This window comes from Bos taurus, chromosome 24, assembly GCF_002263795.3.
Source record: "Bos taurus isolate L1 Dominette 01449 registration number 42190680 breed Hereford chromosome 24, ARS-UCD2.0, whole genome shotgun sequence".
Lineage (NCBI taxonomy): Eukaryota > Metazoa > Chordata > Mammalia > Artiodactyla > Bovidae > Bos > Bos taurus.
Window position 1 is genome coordinate 45,691,099 of NC_037351.1, and position 21,003 is coordinate 45,712,101.

General features: G+C 41.4%; 1 protein-coding gene across 4 annotated transcripts in view; it reads right to left on the bottom strand.

The window, feature by feature from the left end:
• EPG5 (ectopic P-granules 5 autophagy tethering factor) overlaps window positions 1-21,003 on the bottom strand; it is a 132,037-nt gene that overhangs the window by 106,914 nt on the left and 4,120 nt on the right. For all 4 annotated transcript variants that reach the window (XR_009492740.1, XM_005224332.5, XM_003587790.6 and 1 more), the window contains exons 2-9: window positions 11,827-12,771; window positions 10,855-11,098; window positions 9,824-9,960; window positions 8,865-8,972; window positions 7,878-7,951; window positions 5,703-5,808; window positions 2,727-2,841; window positions 2,158-2,308 (exon numbers count right to left, since the gene is read on the bottom strand). Coding sequence is in view for 3 of the 4 variants with exons in the window: in XM_005224332.5 (XP_005224389.1) it covers window positions 2,158-2,308; window positions 2,727-2,841; window positions 5,703-5,808; window positions 7,878-7,951; window positions 8,865-8,972; window positions 9,824-9,960; window positions 10,855-11,098; window positions 11,827-12,771 (1,880 nt within the window). In the remaining variant the exon portion in view is untranslated. The remainder of the gene's footprint in view (window positions 1-2,157; window positions 2,309-2,726; window positions 2,842-5,702; window positions 5,809-7,877; window positions 7,952-8,864; window positions 8,973-9,823; window positions 9,961-10,854; window positions 11,099-11,826; window positions 12,772-21,003) is intronic.

Genomic DNA, 21,003 nt, shown 5'->3' on the forward strand with positions numbered 1-21,003 from the left:
AGAGTCCTGTAGGCCACTGTGCATACTGGCTTTTACTCTGAATGAGACTGGGAGCAGCTGGGTCTGAGCAGAGGAGTGATATGAGCTGACTCACGATTTACAAGAAACACTGGTAGCTGTTGTAAGAATAAGCTGGCGGTGCAGAGGAGGGAGGGCAAAAGCGGCAAGACAAGTCAGGTGGCTACTGTGATAATCGGTGAGACATGACTAAAAATGAACTGTGGTAGCAGCAGTGAACACAGTGAGCAGAGGCTGGGTTCTGGAAGCAGCATGTTTTACTAATCCAAAGGATGCATGCCCTTCACAGTTTAATCTCTGCAGCGAGAATGTGCATCAAGACTGATAACATCATAATCTGGTGGCATTTTTTTCTTTCTTGCTGCTGAGTTACTTCAGTCGTGTCTGACTCTGGGTGGCCTCTGGTAGACGGCAGCCCACCAGGCTCCCCCGTCCCTGGGATTCTCCAGGCAAGAACACTGGAGTGGGTTGCCATTTCCTTCTCCAATGCATGAAAGGGAAAAATGAAAGTGAAGTCGCTCAGTAGTGTCCGACTCTGCGACCCCGTGGACTGCAGCCCACCAGGCTCCTCCATCCATGGGATTTTCCAGGCAAGGATACTGAAGTGGGTGGCCATTGCCTTCTCCATTTTTCTTTCTTAGTGGTACACAAAATGTATCTTAGGTTTGCTGAAAGATGGCGTATTGAAAGAAAAGATGACAGAACTGACCATTAGATTGGATGTGCTGTAAAAAAAGAAAAGTCAACGATGACACTAGTGCTCTGGCCGGAAAAACTGGCACTTACTGACACTGAGAAGACTGAGAGAGCAGCAGTTTGAGAGGTGGGGAGATTGAGCCCATTTGGGGAATATTCAATTGTAATGGTCATAAGTCACCCAAGTGCTGGATATATTCAGTATAAGCTTAGAAGAAAGGTACGAAATGGAAATAGAACACAGAACTTTAACCATGTTTAGATGATACTCAAAGACATGGGAATGGGTGAAATCCCAAGAAGTAAGTTTGGAGAAAGGGGTCCAGGGATGAAGCCCTGAGGCATTCCAACATTAATAAGTCTAGGTGAGACTGAAACAACCAAGGAGGCAGAAAATGAACAGCCAGTGAAAGGAACAGGAGTACGTGGTATCCTGCAAATCAAACAAAGAAAATGCTTTAAGGAAAAGTGACCATCTGTGATGAAGGCTGCTGTATGAACTGTGTGAGAGATGAAGCAAGATGAAGACTCAGAGGTGGCTCCTGGATTAGTCAGTAGCACAAAGTTCATTAGCAACTTTCATTCTTCAGAGCTGTTTGGATAGTGTTGGGAGGAAAAGCCTGAGTGCGGAGAGTTCAACAACTCCAGGCATCCTATATCATTACCTGGCTTTATGAATGTGATGGATATATATCTGAAATAATTAAAATCAACTATGCTTTACAAACAAAAGTACAGAAGGAGGGGAAGTTTTGTAGTTTTTGTAAGTTTTCTTTCAAGGTAAGGGAGGTTGGATGAAATAACTAAGTTTTATACACACCATAAAAATCAAAAGATTGATGATACAGAATCCTCTTGGATGTAAGTTAATTCAATGAAAAGCAGTACATTTCTCAGAATTTACTCTTATTTGATAATTTAAAAAAACCTATCTTCCACACAAATGAATGATAATGCTTTCCCAATTCAAATACAGGAGCCATTGATGAAGTCTGCAATTTTCTGGTGTTTTATAGAAATCAGAATAAGAGCAAGTAAGAGAGAAAACAGGGAAATAATAGTGCAAGAGAGCTACTGCCAATGTTCCACAGCTACATGACAATTTCTAGGCAAAAGTTAGGAAGGAGAAGAGAAGAGAATAAAGGAGGGGAAAGACCCTGTATTTTCTTTGACTCCTTCTCTCTGGCCAAGGTCAACCCAACTGCTCTGAAGATCCTGACTGCAAGAACAATTGTCTAGCAAACCAGTTAAATTTGAGATAATTAACCAAATATTCTGACTGGAAGTATTTATTTAAAATTCCCATCTAGTAGATGGTGAAGGAAATAATTCTTACTTTTATGAGAAATAAGACATGAACTGTACCAATAAAATGCCCACCATCACGATTATACATTGTCTGTGACTAACTGGGGCTAATAGATATACCAAGAGCAGTATTACCTGATCATATAACCAATTCGCTTGACAAACTGCCTATAGCGTGCTCTATTGAAGGTTTCTAGCCCCACTGCCAGAAGTTCCACTAAGGAGTTAGCAAAGGCAAAAATTTTCATCATCTCTTGAGGTCTCGTTGTTTCGGGTAAATAATCACCTAAAAGTTCATCAAAGAAAAGGAAAAAAATTGTAATTACAATGGAAAAACACTGAAAGATACGGATGTCAACATATTAAGGAAGAAACAAAGTCAAGATGGAGAATCCTATGCTCTGGCTCCTATACCCTGTGAAATGGGAAACTTGAGATGAAGTACAAAACCAAAACCATTCATTAAAGCTGGGAGATGTGCGAGCTAGTCGACCTTTTGTATTTAAGCACCACAGAGGAAACTACAATCACAAGAGAGGGGAAAGAAGCCTCACCACAGAGACACAATCATCTCTGCATAGTACAGCCAGGCACAGGGGAACCCAAAATCAGGAGCCCACTCAAGATGTAAGACCTGATGCTAAGTTCCTGTGTTTGAGCTTGCCACTGCCACATTTTATATAAGACAAAAGAAATTAGTCTACCTTTTGCTTTAAACCCAAGAAGATGTTGAAACAGTTCATGAAATGGGAACTGTGACAGAAGAATAACCAAGTCATCTTCATTAAGGAGAATCCAACTGGTCTCAGGGTCTTCATCCTAAGGAAAAAGATGCAGTCTTAACAGTTGATTTGACGAGATGACACCATGGTACAGAGTTACAGGAGCTGCATTGTCACAGGTCTCAGGGGTACACAAGCTGTATTCTCATGAGTCCTCATGGACTTCTCCAGGACAGAGATTTACACTATCAGTTCTGCTAAATGACCTATAAATCCCCTAACACTGCACGTACAATTTTAGGTGTACCAAGTCATATCCATTCTTCAGTGGCTGAAACTGCTCTCATTAGATTTCTATCCCAAAGAAGATGAATTCCTCTAGAATAGGGATCTTACCGTAAATCTCAGTGCTTTGACAGTATCAATTAAAGAGCCATGCACTCAAGTCCAAGTTATTTTACCTATAAGCCTCTTCTTTCCCCCAAATTAAAGTTTACTGCAATAGTCAACTGACTTATTAAGAAGCAATTAGCATTTGCTATGGATATCTGAAGTTCTGTCATCAATCAGAACCATTGAAAACAGGATAAAAGTAACAGTAGTCATACACAGAGCTCACATACAGGAAATAGTTGGGGGGTTTTATTCAACTGTTGTTGTTTAATTGCTAAGTCAAGTATGACTCTTTTAGAGACCCCAAGGACTGTAGCCCGCCAGTCTCCTCTGTTCATGGGATTTCCCAGGCAAGAATACTGGAGTGGGTTGCCATTTCCTTTTCCAGGGGATCTTCCCAACCCAGGGATCAAACCCATGTCTCCTGCACTGTAGGTGGATTCTTCACTGAGCCACCAGGGAAGCCTTTTTTGTTTGATACACAGCACTAAAGTCTCCTTAGAAACCAAATTGATTTGTGACCTAAGATATGCTACATTCAAAAGGGAATACTGGGGCTTCCCTGATGGTCCAGTGGTTAAGAATCTGCCTGCCAATGCAGGGGACACAGGTTCAATCTCTGGTCCAGGAAGATTCCATGTGCCACAGGGCAACTAAGCCTATGCTCCACAGTAGTGAGCCCAAGCTCTAAAGCCTGCTTGCCCCAACTACTGAGCCTATGTGCTCCTGAAGCCCAAGTGCCCTACAGCCTGTGCTCTGCAACAAGGGAAGCCACTGCAATGAAGAGCAGCCCCCCTGTGCTGTAACTGAGAAAGCCTGTGTGCCGCAACAGAGACCCCACACAGCCAAAAATAAGTAAGTAATTTTTATTTTTTTTACTTAAAAAAAATGGAATACTGTAAAAAGACCCAGAGATTCTGAAGAATTATCACCTCAATTTCAACAAGGGTCTAATGCAATTTATTCATAATTTCCTAAAGCCACTCAGTTCTACCCTCTTACACATCCTAAACAGTTAGCAAATAAGCGCCTCAGAAATTCCACCCAGAGCAGTAGTTCCCCGCTCTGGCTGTACGTCGGAATCACCACGGAGGCTCTAAACATTTGGATAGCTGGGTGTGGATGGGGGCAAGGCTGCCCAGGTGGTCCTGACACACACCCAGTGTCAGGAAATCACCAATGCAGGCGATGCACAATGCCTTCCACTCTCGGCCTTTTCTGAGTCAACAGCACTGCCGGCGTTCCCACCCTAGGTTCCTGAATCCACTCAACATCCAGTGAGAGCTAAGGCACCATTCCAGAGTCTTTAACCATTACCCATCTTTGGGATTAAATGCAGGAAACCAACAGGAAAAAAAAGACTCCTCTCTCAGGAGAGACCAGTCTTGCGGGGTGGAGGGTGGGGAAGAGAAGGAACCCTGCTCCATCACAATCTTTAGAAGACCAATTTGCACCTGAGAAGCTCTTTCCAGAAGGACTGTTCGGTCTCTGCACGTCCACATCATTTGCCACCATCTCCCACCTCCCACAAGTTCCAGGAAGAGCACATTGAGTGTGAAGGCACTCCTGCTTCTGAATGAACAGCTGGGTAAATATACAGACATGATCCCACAGCTGCCACGTGTCATTCTAAGGAGTGTCCACTGAAAATTCTCAACTCCTTTTAAAGAGAAGGTGTTTTAGTAAATTTAGTTCCTGGCCAATCCTGGACAAGCATGTCAAATCTGGATTTGGACCATAAAGACACACTAGGGCAGGCAGATAACTAGCTGCAAGGGAAAAAAAAATGTTTACCAGTACACTAGCCATGTATAATAGTAGAAAGAAAAATCAATGAATGTTATCTGAGAAACTGGATTTTGATCATTAAATTCTCACTAAAAATAGGAAATTATCTTCTTTCAAATGAGAAGATCTAGGTAAGAAAGTTTGTAAGTGTTAAGGCAGAACCTTGGTAAGAAGTGAAAGTGAAAGTTGCTCAGTGGTGTCCAACTCTTTGGGACCCCATGACTACACAGTCCATGGAATTCTCCAGGCCAGAATACTGGAGTGGGTAGCCTTTCCCTTCTCCAAAGGATCTTCCCAACCCAGAGAGTGAACCCAGGTCTCCCGCATTGCAGGCGGATTCTTTACCAGCTGAGCCATAAGGGAAGCCCACCTTGGTATGATCCAGCTCTTTATTAGAAAGGCTCAGAGTATCTGTAGGTGAGATCCCAAGCCCAGAAAATGGATGCTACATAAAAGAAAACCCTAATAGAAAGAGTATGCAGTATGTGAACACTTCCAGGTCCAAACTCTCCCAGCTATGCAGTGATGGTCTGGAGAAGGGAGGCAGCAGACACCAGCTCAGCACAAAGGCTCAAGACTTGTGATTTGGGACAAATTCCCTCACCCTCATCCTGTACCTGTTTCCTCATCTCTAATATGGGATGAAAACAGTACTTGCCTCATGGGGCTGTTGGGAGAATTAAATGGGCTAATACAAAAGAGGCGCTTAAAATGATAGTTGGCACATGAGAGAGCTCATAAATAATTCATCAAAATGCTGCAGATATGACGAGTTACCTCTTCTCCCCCCTCGTCTACTAGAGTCCACGTCCCGGACGCAGGCCCCGAGGAGGATGGATTCCGTTCACTGGGCTTCATGTGGCACAGGAACTCAGCTCGGTTTCTAAAGGACAAAGGAAACCGCTCCAGTCACATAAACATAAACACAGAGAGCCCACCGCGTGCATTCTGGATTGTCCACTCACCTTGAAGAAGAGTTGGCATCAACGCAATCTCCAAGTGGTTTGAATCAGAAAACAAGAAATAATAACTGGCTAAAACACAAGGAGACCAAAGCTTCACTATCAGTGATGTAGAGACTACGGCCCTCCTGGGTCAGTAAAGAGAAGCGGCTATGCCAGCACAGCGCCCGCCTCCAGTGAGGCCTCTGCACACCCAGGACTGCGTGGTACCTGAGTTCTAACTGGCCCACAAAGTGTTCAGGAAACATGCTTAACTGAATAAAGGATAATCTGCAGGTAATGCAAAAGCTGGCTGCGGGAAAAGCACATCTAAACACATGTGTAGGAACAGTCCCTGTATCCAGGCGGTGACAGAGAGGAATCTAGGGGAATTCCTGCCGGCCAGGCTTTCACATGGTGCTGGCTGGACCTAACAAGTCGGTGTAACCACACAAGTTCCTTCTCTGAAACCACCACGCGGTTCTCAGCTCTCTGTTCCTCCTCTCTGACCTGACCCTGAGAATTCATCCATTCCGTCCTTCCACCAGGAGCTCTCCCCCGTGACTTCCAGCTTCCAACCCGAAGGGCTCCAGCCGTAGAGCTCCACGTGTCCACTGGTACCTGTCACTCAGACGTGTCCTCCCGTAAACCCCAACGACCTCAAATCTTCCTCCTTCCCTGACAGCTCTCCTTTTTCTTTTCAGTGTCTGAGGGCTGCCAACAGCCTCTCAGTCAGTCAGAATCACAGTCTACAGAGGTAGGTCTGAGCCACCCCTTTCCCACATTCTCCTTATTTAATCAGCTTCTTAATTCTTTCCTGGGAAGATGACCTTCAGTTTCCCACCTTCTCCTTCCCACTGCTATCACCTCAATTCAGGTTCAGGAAGACAGGCTTTCCTGGATCAAGAGCCCGTGGTAGTAACACAGTTCCAGGTCACCTGGACATAGCCTGCATTCTCCCCATGTAAGGATGTGCCCTCTAGATGCTGGACTTGGCTCCAGAGCCAGGAGAGCCAGACCTCTGCAACCATGACTCAGTGAAGCAGAAGTGCATCTTCTACCTCCAGTCCACCCTAATCTTCTGTAAATACGACTTTTACCCATGTTCAAAAACCCTCAATTGCTTCAAAAGCCAGACCATCTCAAAACTCTCTTAATTTCTAGGTCTTCTATAATCCGACTCCCCTCTAGCTGCTCATCTTTATTACCATCTCCCACACACCCCTTCACTGCAGCCCAGCTGGCCTCCAATGTGCCTCCTGCACAGCTACGCTTCCCTGCACTCTGGGCCACTGCTCCCTTCTCCCCCTGCAGTGCCTTCCCTACTCCTCTCCCGCCGAAATCAGTTCCAGTCTTCAAATCCAGCTCATTCACCTGGAACCCTCTGACTACTCCACTCTACTCTTTACTCATTTCTACTGCATCAATTGTGTGTGTGTGCAGCTGAGTCATGTCCGACTCTTTGTGACCCCATGGACTGTAGCCCACCAGGCTCCTCTGTCTATAGGATCCTCAAGGCAAGAATACCAGAGTGGGTTGCTATCTCCTTCTCCAGGGGATCTTCCCAAGCCAGGGATCAAACTTGTGTCTCTTGCATCTCCTGCATTGGCAGGTGAGTTCTTTACCACTTGCGCCACCTGGGAAGCATCGATCATAGTTCCATACAATTTGGCACTTGAATCTCTGACTGTGCTTTTTTACCTTTGCCACTAAATCTCTCCTTTGAAGGGAAGAAACTTTTTTTCTCCCCACAGCACCACAATGACATATATGGCCGGAATGGCAGACCATTAAAAGGAGGCACCCAAAAAAGTTAATCAATTAAAAAAAAAAAAAGCAGTTAAGAGGGTCACTTTGGGACAAAGGGTATTAAACCCCAAGAAAAGCTGAATTGTTAAATTCTGGAATGCTGACTCTTCCCTTAGCAATTGCTTGGATCTGGGCAGTTTAGGAAGCCAATTGTTTGACAGAACATTTTAATTTCTACTTTACGAAGCTCTTCCACACTTACTTGACAGGAGACATCAGCAGGGCAAGGGACTGCATAAAATGAAAGACTCCTGATGGGTTATTCAACACTTTGATCTGAAATCAGAAAAGGAAAAGGCATACTGCAGAAAACCAACAACCCAAGTAGCCATAGTCTGAATTCACCAGCATTCTGACAAGGGAGCTGTTAAGAAAATAGAGGTGAAACTGGCTCCTCATCCACAAGAATGAGAACACCTCAGAGTTACCTGGCAGTACTGACTGGGCTCGATGCACTCAGAGAACAGAGGCAGCTCAGTCACTTACATCAATTATCTGAAATAATATGGGAAAGAGGATTATACTGCTATTTTAATCCAAAGATGAGATTTTTTTTAAAAAACTTCCTTCTACCTAAAACGATTCAAATTTCTTGCCACCAGAAATACTAGAGAAAAGATAAAATGCAGAAGGAACCTGGCACACGTTTGGCTCCTACCCGCCCATCTGAAGGGGCTGCGATGAGTAACAACACAACCCTAAGGCAAGCAGCAGAGAGGAGGAACCCGTAAACCATACATCGATGCCTAAAGTGATCATGCAGATGTGAGATCTCTGCTAGTATTAAAGAACTCTGAGATGCTGGTGGTTTCTTTTTTATCTGCACCAACTACAGTGTAGGATGGATTAATTAAGGAATATTGAATTTATTGAATATTCAAAGTTGAATATTGCAGAAGTAAGTCCTAGCAAGCCTTCCTGCACAGAAACCTTACAGGATTAAACACCACTGAAACCACCATGCCACACTACAACGAAACTTCTGCATCTTTACCTTAACTTCATCAATTTTCAGTGGCCAAGAAGGTGCAGCATAATAACTCCTATACAGGCTGGATATATCCTAATAATTTTATCTTAAATATCAATATATTTTAAGTAGGCTTATTTCTGAAAGCAACTTCCTCAGGAACAATGTTTAACAAAATCTCCCCCATTCTCCTCAAAATTAGAAAGTCATTCATCATACCTGGATGAAAGGAACAGCCCATTTACTAACACCAGCTGGGCATCGAAGAATATGGTTTAGAAGGAAGAGGTGATCTCCAGGACAGCCCGCTCTTTGTAACACTGATACCTGAACAGCAAAGGACGTAGAGTTTTACTGTTTATTAAGACAACTACTTCTAGGGGCCTAGTGCAATCATCTATCTGATACTTAAATACATGTGATCTTTCAAAAGAGTAACCAGACATAAGATATACCATTGACTGGCTGAGTTTCTACACGGAGGTACAGAGGACTAAGAATCTATGAGTACTATGCTAAAAATATCATAAGCAGTTTCTCTGCAAACCCAATTTTTAGTATCTGGCAAATTACAAAACATTAATGTTCCTGGCCATATACGAATAGATATAAGTCAAGTAGTTTAATCTAGTTCCAGTCTGCAAGGTTCTCAAATCCAAGTAAGTATGCTTGGAACCTAAGTCCACATCTAAGAACTGTAGCATGAACCTAAAAAAGAAACATCCAAGGGAGCCCCATTGAGAAACATAACCAAGAAACAACCCCTCATCCCATAAGACACCTAGTATCTTTCCTAAATTTCCCAAAACCTGATTCTTTTCCCTTAAAAAAAAAAAAATTTAAGTATAGCATTAACATATGATTAAACAAAAGTGATATGAACAACAAACCTATATTCTGAAGACACTTAAATTTAGCATACTTCCCACATTTCCATTTCTTCCAAAACTGAAGACCAGAGATCACTGAACATAAAGTTTATCAGAGAGAAAAGCACTATGTGCTTAATAAGGCACTAGGATAATTTATTTCTGTGTGTCATGAGCAAAAAAAAATGTCACTAACACATTAAACGAATTAGCTGAATAAGCTGTTGAAGAAAAAACTATGAGGACATAAGAGATAATTCTTAAATTATCAGGGAAATAATAGAAAGACTACCATGCCTATTTCCTCACCAATTTCTGCAGCCAGAGAAGGACATCGTCATGGAACTGAGCATCTTCGTGAACTCTCCTGGTGAACGTGAACAAGACACTGATGCACTCCTTCAGCTGACACAGGTCAGAGGGAACGCTCTCCGCCTGTTTAGAAGCTGTAAGTTAAAGAGAGGATTGAATGAATCCCTTGCAAATGGTATCGGGGAGAAGTTTTAGTGTCTCTTCTTAAAAAACAACAACGAGAATAAACTATTCAAAATATTTACTTCAGATGAACATCCAAGGAGGAAAGCTACATCAAAATATGAATTTCCACTATAGAAACTGAAAACAAAGTATTTAACTTTGTGAAGTAGTTCAGAGCAAGAAAAAATTAACTTCATCAAAATTCATTTTTTATTTAAACATCAGCAGATCTCTGCCATCCCCAGCTCTTTGATTAGTTATGAAAACCACAAGGGGAAGGATTTCTTATCTAAATGATTCAAATATCTCTCCAAGAAATAAAAATTGCATAATTAACACTTTACACATTATATAATAAAGGCTAATCTCTTAAAATCCAAAATAAGACTAAAAATACAAAACATTATAAACGTTCTGATGAAAATTAAACAATCGAACAAAATGGACAAGCAAAAATAAAGTGCAACAGACAGAGAATGAAAAAGAGCTCTAGGTTTTAGAATCAGAAACCGTACTTGGACTTGAATTGGTAACAAGCACATAAATTAGGACAGGAAGAGACATTAATGATAAAAAGCAAACTTATGGCTTCCTAGAGGAGCCGAGAAAGACAGTCCACAGGGAAGGGAGACCTGGCACTGCTTTCAAGAAATGTTATTAAGGTAGGGGTCAACCCTAACCTGTACTGGGAGACGCCAAGTAAGACAGCAAGCACAAACGGTGGTTCCTTACAAATATCAATCAGCGCACAATCAATTCAACCAGACTGTATCCCTCAATTCTCTTTTCATTTTAGACCACAAGAGTGAGGCTTAAAAAAAAAAAAAAAAAAAGGAAGAGTGAGGCTTTCATTACTTACACACCTTGGCCTTCCTGATAAATTGCTAAAGATCTCAGAACAGCCGAACTATTGAGTAACGAGTAGATGTAAGACTCCACTTGCAACCGTGAGAGCACAGAAGTGTAAGAATGCAGAGCCAGGGTCTGGTGGAGGTGCTCGGATTTGGCATCAAACAGTTTCTTTAGCTCAGCCAGTGCATTTTCATTCATCTCCACTCTCTGGTAGCGATGATGGCCTGAAACTTTCACTTGATCTGCACAGATACCCTAGCAGTGGACAAAAGGGTAAGATGTAAGATATGAAGCCAGTTACCTTTGCTCTTGATGTAACCAGGCAATCTGTATATGACACACAGGCTTCAGTACATCTTCAAAGGGCTTAAAAATCACAGTGAGGGAACAATACTACCACATAGAAAACTATAAAACTAATACATAACCAGGTGCCAAGGAGTATAATGCCAATCACAAAGGCGTCACAAGTTCAGAGAAGAGAAACCCTAAGATGAAGTAGGTAGGGGAAAGATGCAAGAAAACAGAAAATCTTACCTTCTACTTTATAAACAGTGAGGTCAAGGTGATAGCCCCTCAACTCAAGAGACCTCAAAACATCTCTGAATGTTCCCTCATCATTCTTTGTGATTCTGCTCAAAAGAAAGGAACCTCTCTCCTTTCCAATGTTAACCCTACAGCTGTGTTCTTTATTTTAACCCCTTTCTCAGTATTTTCAAAAGTCTCCCTCTCCACGGGCTCCTTCATACCTACAAAGAGATACACAAGTCTCCTAAGGAATGAAGATTAGGGATGTGGGAAATCACACGTTTCTCCCTGATATCTCCTCCAGCTTCCCTTCACCACCAAATCTGTCAAGAGCGAGTACAAGGTCAGTGTGAGTACAAGGAGCAGATTCCAGACCTTGATCACATCACAGGAAAAGGAGTTCCACTGCAAATACCCCGGTTCTTGTAAACTTTACAGAACACCAGTCAACACACCTGGACAGACAACTGTTCCTCCTTGAAGTGCCACAGTCGACTTTTAGCATTTTGGCAATCAGATGTCAGAGCAAGGAGCTCAGCTTCAGCCAGCAGCAGCTGCTTCCTACAGCGTGAGTAGTTCAAAAGTAACTCATAAAATTCATGCCTGTCCTGATGAGCCATGCTGTCAAATTCTTCTAAATATGACTCGACATTTTCCAGCCATGAACCGGGCTCAAAGATCTTTAGCTGTTCTTTAGTAAATGGTACTACTTCTGGTTGAGATGGGAGCTCCGGGTAGAGTCGCTCATTACGAAGCAAGGATTTCACTGCCACCAAAGCTGGTACATCCCCAGCAATTTCAGTTGGCAACTGGGGATACAGTTTTTTCACTCTAGGTGGCTGAAAAATGTCTTTGGCTTCACAAGAACTCTGCAAGCCAACATTCTGTAGCACCTCTGAAGAAAGACCCAAGGCTTCTTTGTCTTCTTTCCTATTCTGAGTTTCTCTGACCTGCAAATTTTCCACTTCCTGCTGAATATAAGAAACATTAGATTGCTGTATGCTTTCTGAAGTTCTACATTGTAGCAACGTATCTTTCTCCATTTCAGTAAAGTTCTTGGGGGTTTCTACTGTGGTTCGAACACTGCCTTCAGGATCAACCTTCAGCTCGACTGCATCGTCCCCAGCACAGGCTCTGATCTCCTGTCCCATGTTCAAACTCTCTGTATTACATGTGAGAGTCTCTTCATTGCTTAGAGTTAAGGAGGTGAGTGGTACATCAAACATTTCACTCTCATTTTGTCCACTAGCATCATTCTGGAGCTGGGAATCGATTAACTCCTTTGGAGAATCTCCTTTGAATTCACAAGCCGGAGTAAGGATTCCCAGCTCTCTGGAGGTTTGTGCAAGGGAGATTTCATCAGACTCTTCCCTCTGAAGGGTTTCATATTTCTTCTTTTCCTAAAAATAAGATGAATAACGTGAAATAATTTATAATACAGCAATAACATGCTTTCAACATGAGGAATGTTTAAATTGTATTTAAAAATCTAAACTCACTTCCTAAGCAATGTGCTTCATATTTTGTATTATTCAATTTTGAGAATGTTAAATTTGGGAGATTCACTAGTCTAATCCCAACAGGAAGACATGAAATAAGCAACAAATTATGGATTAAGATTGGAGGAAAAGTCTTAATTAGGCTGTTCTCCATTCTGCTGCTGCTAAGTCGCTTCAGTCGTGTCCGACTCTGTGCGACCCCATAGACGGCAGCCCACCAGGCTCCTCCGTCCCTGGGATTCTCCAGGCAAGAACACTGGAGTGGGTTGCCATTTCCTTCTCCAATGCATGAAAGTGAAAAGTCAAAGTGAAGTTGCTCAGTCGTGTCTGACTCTTAGTGACCCCATGGACTGCTGCCCACCAGGCGCCCCTGTCCATGGGATTTTCCAGGCAAGAGTACTGGAGTGGGGTGCCTCTGCCTTCTCTAGTGGTTAAATAAAAGACAACAGTCTCCAAGTATCTTAGGCTTCAATAGGTTGTCATCTTAACAAACATATTTATTCAAAATTTAGGCAGAAAATGTCAGGGCAACTTGAGCAATGAAATAAATAGCTATAATACTGGATTATAACCCTCAGAATAAAATATATATTCATAAGCTTATACATATATTTTTTTCTTAATGGAAAAGTGGTAGCATTCTTCCTCACAGAAGAATTTCAATTAATAAATGTAGATGGAATGAGAAAAACAGAAAATCACAATTAAAACACCATGATAATAACTGCCATAGGCAAGAGGCAAGATCTGCTAATGAATGGGAGTAAACATTTAAGCAGAAACAGAACACAGTCTCAAAGTATCCCCTAAATATTTAGTCATTACAAAGGGAAAAACAGTAGGCTTCAGTGGAGAATCCAGGCAGACCACACTTTAACCAAGTGATCAGGGTTATTATAATGAGTAATACCTTCCCATATTATGATCTGAGAAGGCTGATCGACTCTTCTGTACCCACGTATAACCTCAATCTAAGCATGAGAAAACGTCAGACAAAAACCCCAATTAAGGGAACGTCTACAAAATAACTTAAGTGTTATGATCATCAAAGACAAGACAAGACTAAGGAACTATCAAAAGACTGGAGAAAACTATGGAGACATAATAACTGAATGCAATGGAGGATCCTGGACTGGATACTGGAACAGAAAAAGGACATTAGCAAGAAAACTGTTGAAATCCAAAAAAGTTCTGTATTTTAGTTAATAGCATTGTACCAATGTTAATTTCTTGGCTGCAATAAGTGTCCTGGAGCATAGAATTTACAGTTACATAAAATAAAAGAAGATTCTGGATGAAAGTTCAGTATGGAACTCTGTATTATATTTGTAACTTTTCATTAAATCCAAAATTAACTTGAAAAAATACCCAAATCAAAAAATCTTAACCATTTAAAAAATAAGATAAAATAGATTATGGTTTTTCAAACTGAAGTATCTCTGGTATTAACACACTAACTAGATACACAGGAAACAAGGCTAGATAAAAAAAGAAGAAATATGGAGAAATTTATTATTTATTTAAATAAAACTGTTACAAAGAAACTAAAAAAGGACTGAATCACTCAAATACTTCCCTTTCCCTATGAAATTTTAAGAAAGGCAAAATGATAGTTACACAGTAATAACTGATAATGGATTATGCTATCCTGCAAATGTCCGGCAAAAAAAATAAATAAAAGTTGACAATAACCAAAAAAGTAAAACAGTCACATGCACCTAATATTAAGAAGAAAAGACAAATGTTTGCGAAAGGCAATTTGAGCTCAGCTTGCTGGTAATGAACTACTAAATGTTTACAAATAGCAGTGATCCAAGAAGCAATGTGTCCCTCCACAACGGCTCTAATCCACACTGTGAACCGCACGTATCAGATTCAGAAAACAGCCACACAGTGCATGCAAAGCACCGTGTCAAAATGCCTCAAGTCATGAATAGCAGGAAAGCATTGTGGGATTATTTATAAGAAAATGAAAAAGTGGATCCAATTACACTGCAATGATATTTAGCACACTAGCTATAAAAAACAGGTTTGTCAGATTGAGAAGTCAGAAAGAGAAGACTAGGAGGGGAGGCCAATGGTTACCACAGTGGAGAAATACTGGTGTACTCATCAAGATAGAGGCTATACTTTAGTGAGTTGAACAATAATGACATGAAATTAAGAAAACAATTTAATTTATAACAAAGAACAAAATACTTAGAGGTAAGTTTAACAAAAGAAGTGTAAAATTTATCTTCTGAAAATTACAGAACAAAATCTGAAAGGGTTATATTCATGGATCAGATCACAATACTGTTAATATGGCGATACTCCTAAAATTGATATACAAATTCAACACAACCTCTATCAAAATCCCAGCTGCCATTTTTGCAGAGAATGACAAGATGATCCTTAACCTTTTAAGGAGATACAAAGAACCCAGAATGGACAAAACAATCTTGAAAAAGAATGAAGTTGGAAATCTCATACTTCGCAATTTCGAAATCTACTATAAAACTACAGTAATAAAGACAGTGGGGTTCTAACACATGGATAGACAAATAGATCAATGAATTAGAACTGAAAATCCAGAAATAAACTCTTACTGATACATTTAAAGTCAACTGATTTTCATCGAGGATGCCAAGAAAGGACAGCCTTCGACAAATAGTGCTAACAACCAGATATCCAAAGAATCAAATTAGACCCTTACCTTATATCATATACAGAAATTATCAACAAGGATCATAGACCTAATATAAGAGCTAAAACTTTTAAACTTTAAAAAAAAAAAAAAAATAGGAGTAAACCTTAATGACCCTGGATTATGCAAAGCCTTGTTAGACATGACACCAAAAGCACACAACACCAGAAAAAAGCAGACAAACTGCACATCATAAAGATTTTAAAGTTTGAAAATATGAAGCCAATGAAAAGACAACTCTGCAGAATGTAAGAAAATGTCTTTGAACCCATTATCTTATCAGGGGCTTATATCCAGAATTTTTAAAAAGTAAACATGTGTTACTCAATAATAAAAAGATGAACAACCCAATTTAAAAAGAAGTAAAGGAGCTAAACAGATATTTCTCCAAAGATAATACAAACAGCACATAAAAAATTGCACAATACTATTCGTCATTAGAGAAATGCAATCAAAATCACAATGAGGTAATACATCACACCCACTAAGATGACTAAGGTCAGATAATAAAAAATGTTGAGAAGGATGTAGAATAATTAGTACCCTCACATGCTGCTAGTGGGATGGCAACACAATGCTTCCTCTACAGAAAAGAGAGTGGCATTCCTGCCCGTGGTGATGGTGACCCATCCCCTGTGATTATCCCCCAAACCACTGAATAACAAGTAAGTACAGTGTGTGAATTATATCTCAACCAAGCTGCCAGATGAAAAGATGAAAGATTTTAAAAACTTAAAAGACTTGAGAAGTAAGTGAAAAGTAAGGAATTAGAGACTGGAATGCGGAATAGAGGGAGAAAATTTTAGTTCTCTTTGCTAAAACTGTTAGAGACCTTTGGGGGTGTTACACGCTAACTGGAAAGAGGACAGGAAGCTGGAAGTAGGCCCAAGTGGGCCATGTGGTCAGCGGCGCAGCAAACAGACACACTTCCCTCGCGCCACGGGCCACCTCGGGCTTCCTCTCCAGCCTGTCCTTCAGGTAGTTTTTAACTCCCCTTTGTCCCTCGCTGCCCACCTCTAACCCCACCAAAGCACTTCCTCTTTCTATTCCACCACTGCCCTTGCAATTTCAAATTCTTCCTCTCCGCTAAACAAAATGAAGTCTCCAGTTGCTACTAACAAACCTGCAAGTTCATTTCCACCGGATCTACCTTCGTGGGAATAATTAAAACCAGAAGAACAGATACTGTGGTTAGATCATCAAAGAATTTTTTTAAAACCTCTGAACCCTCCCAGGGAGGAACACATGCCTTTGGGCTTTATTTCTCTTGGGAGGATAATTCAGTGCTTCTCTGTTTAATTCTCCACCTGTGTTCTTACAGAAGTTAGGTCCAAGAAGGAATTACCCTGGAGTTGCTCCAGGGAAGGAAGTAGGGGAAAGGAGAGAGAAGAAGCTGGTCATCTGATTCAAAGAACGGATTGGACATACCAGAGAAGGCAGGAGGGAGGGAAGGATGAGCAACTGTGAGAGGCACAACTGTCTGAGAGGGTGGCAAAGGTCTGCCTGCCCCTCACAGACCCCTGGATAGGACAGGACCTCTGGGTGCGCACACTGTGATCACCACCAACGCCACGGCCCCTAAGCAGTGGTGAGCTCCCGACGGCTCAGTTCCCTTCTCCAAAGCACAGAACAGGGGAGCAGGTCCCAAAAGGTCCCAAGCCTTCAGCCTCTGCCCCACCATCAATTCACCCAGACACCATTATAAGACTGGTCTCCTTAAAACAACCAACCCCAAACACCACAAAACAATCATGGCTCTCCACTTAATTAAAGACTGCCTCTTAACTCTGGTGTTCAGGGTCTTTGATGATCCTTTCTCAAGACAAAACTGTCAATGACCACATCAAGCCTTCCACCACACCTGTTCTACTCTGAACTCTGCAGTATGTACCTACCCCCCAGTCCTGGTCACAAGCCACCATGTATGGCTATTCATCTTTACAGTGTGTTCCCCAAACAGACCACAAGTATCTGCAGACCAGGGACTATATCTTACCCTTTTTGGGTCTGACCTGCCTCTGATTTTCGGCACTTTGTTCAATATATATTTATTGAAATAAAAATGACAACTCATAATTCACAAGAATTTACTGAGTACCAACTGCATGCTGAGCTCCTAAGTACTAGAATCCTAAAATGAACAAATTATCCAACAAATATTTACAGTTACTACGTGCTCTAGCATATTCAGAAGTTTATTTTGACATGTCTCTCAGAAAGCAAAGGGATTAGCCAATGCATCCAGAGGAAACTGAAGTTTTATGCCAAAACCTGAACATATTCTTATACTTAAAACACAACATTTCATTTAAAAATAAAAAAGAAAGCCAACAATTACTTTGCCTACTTGAGTTAACCGGAACATGTTGCATATATAACAATCATACAGATGACAAAATAAAATTCAAACAGAACTCCACATGTATCCAGTTATCCATAAAAAATTAGAGCTTAATTTTATTTTAACCAAAAGACATGTTTCTTACAACTGAAAATGGCCTAGAGATTAGAAAGAATCTATATTTCTTTATTTTGATCTCTAAGTTAGATACAGGTAGAGAATCAATTTTAAAATAATTCCATAGGAGAAATCAAGACGTTATAATCAAGAAGTTATACAGAAATGGAAGAGTTGTTAATAAACATAGAAAATATATATATACTTAACCATGTGTGTGGATGGGTGCATGCACAGTTACGTCCAACTCTCTGTGATACCATGGACTGCAACCCACCAGGCTCTCTGTCCACGGAATTTTCCAGGCAAGAATACTGGAGTGGGTTGCCATTTCCTACTCCAATAGTTAACCGTACATTGTAGTAAATATGTCTTGGAGTGTTGGCATATGTGTAGGGGGAAAATCCTGAAGAACATAACAAACTGCTACAGTTATCTCCAAGAGACAGAATTTGGGGCCTTTCACTTCTGTGTTGTACATTTCTCTCTCTGTGTGTGATACACTCACAGATACACACTTTTTTTAAGCAATGAGCACTTCTGTAATCAGGAAAAAAAGTTATTTTTTTTTTAAGTTCTGGAAAATAAATGGGAAATTTCCATACATCACTTGCAGTTCTTCCGCTTTAAACTGTACTAAGTTAAAAAAAAAAAAAATACAGCCTCTTTCTATCCTTCAAACTATTGATGAGCTACTTTCGTAAATGATAAAGGTTCAATTTTACACATTACACAGAAAACTTCTGTGGGATCACTTTAAGTGCAGGGACAGTTTATCATGAATGTCTATATCCATAGCACTTAGCACAATGCCTGGCGTAGAAGAGATAAACAGGGCTTGGACACACGGGTCCAGCTATAACATCAAGAGCCCTCAGGGCAATTTTACCCGCTCTCCTTGGGATGTACAAGAATGCTTTACAAATAAAAAGGAGAAAGATGGGGGTTACACATTTTGCTATGAATACAACATCTCCTCTCAGCTGCCATTTCTTTCGTGTTGCTCTTAACAATCTTACTACAGGTATCCACAGCACTTTCCATGCTTGATCTCTTCCTCCTCCTCTCTTACACATGATTCTCTCAGCTTCTAGAATCCCACAGTCAGGTAAGGGCACTGGGAACACTTACTACCTCACATCATACTCCTTTGTTGGTTTCTCCACCTCTCCGCAAGCTCTTAAAATTGGAGTGCCCCTGAATCTCTTCTTGTCATCTTCTTACACTACACTCACTCCTAAGGTAACTTAACTTGGACTCTAGTTTTCAATAGCTCGTAAAAGAGAGCTCCAGCCTGGAGCGCTCTCCCATTCTTTAGATTCACATATCCAACCCAACTGGAGGTCTAATAGACACTTACTTCAAAATTAGCATGTCCCAAACTGAATTCCTCATCTGCCCCCAACAGCTGTTCTACTCACTGCCTCCTCCATCTCAGAGTCATCCTTGACTGTTTCCACATTCCACATCCACACCACCAACAAATCTTCTTAGCTAGATATTCAGAAACCCCCCGATTTCAAACCTTTCTCATCACTTACACTTTAAAACTCTGGACCAAGACACCATCACCTCCTGCCTGGATCACAGCAAAAATCTCTTAGACGGTCTCTCTACTCCTCCTCTTGCTCCCTTACAGACTGTTCTCATCAAAACAAGCACAGTGACCCTTTAAAACGACTTCAGTTATATCACTCCTCCGCTTGAAATCGTGTGTGCGTGTGCGTGTGTGTTAGTCACTCAGTCGTGTCCGACTCTTTGCAACCCCACCAACTGCAGCCCGCCGGGCTTCTCTGTCCATGGGATTCTCCAGGCAAGAACACTGGAGTGGCTTGCCATTCCCTGAAACCCAGGGGTGACTGCACATTTCACTCCAAGTGCAAGTGAAAGGCCATTCAAGTGCAGGCCATTTTTACAGTGGCCGACAAGCCCCTACTCGACCTAGCCCTGTGTCACCTTTCTGACTTCATCTCAGCTCCTCTCCCCTCACTCACTCTGCCTCTCTCTTACCCTAACCACACTGCCTCCTCGAAGTCCCCAGGACAGCACAGACATGCCACTGCCTTAAGGCATTTGCCCCAGTTGTTCCCAAGATCCACATGGCTAACTTCCTCATCTCTTTCCTGTCCTTACTTAAATTTCATCTTCAACAAGGACTACCTTGACAGCCCATTAAAAATCACAACCCATCCTAATCTCTCACCAGTACTCAACTCCTTACTCAGTTCATTTTTCTTTTTCTGTAGCCCTTGTTATCTTCTATGTGATTTACTTATTTACCTACAGAGTTTTCTGTTTTGTCTTCTGTTTCTAGAACACAGGCTATGTTAAGGCCACGTTCTTCTTTCTTTTCCCCTCTGTTTACATCTCAGGCTTCTCTGTTGGCTCACATGGTATAGAATCTGTCTGCAATGCAGGAGACCCAGGTTCAATCCATGGGTCAGGCAGATCCCCTGGAGATGGGAATGGCTACCCACTCCAGTATTCTTGCCTCAGGAATTCCATGGAAAGAGGAGCCTGGCAGGCTACAGTCCATGGGGTCACAAAGAGTCGGACACAACTGAGCGACTATCACTTTCACTTACACCCCAAGTGCTTAGAAGAATTTCTGGGGCATAGTGGGTGATCAGTGAGTAGTTTATTCACCAAAAACAAAATATGGATCTTGGAGGCACAAAAGGAGCTCAACAATATAGAGCATCCCCCAATTTCACTTATATAATCACTCACGGGAGGGAGGGACTAAGAGGGAGAAATCTTCTAGGCCAAGGAGTAAGAGAGGATGGGGACTGCAAAGGTCTGTTTCTGGTATCAGTTTTCTGGGACACATCTCAGTCAGTCCTTAGCAATTACAATATGCTGTTACTATTAATGAGTTGCTAGCATTCAGAATTTAATACTAACTTTAAAAATACTTTCCATGACTATAAAATACACTGCTTCTGCAGAGGAAGTTCAATCTAAAAATCTATTGTTCTCGATTTCCCTG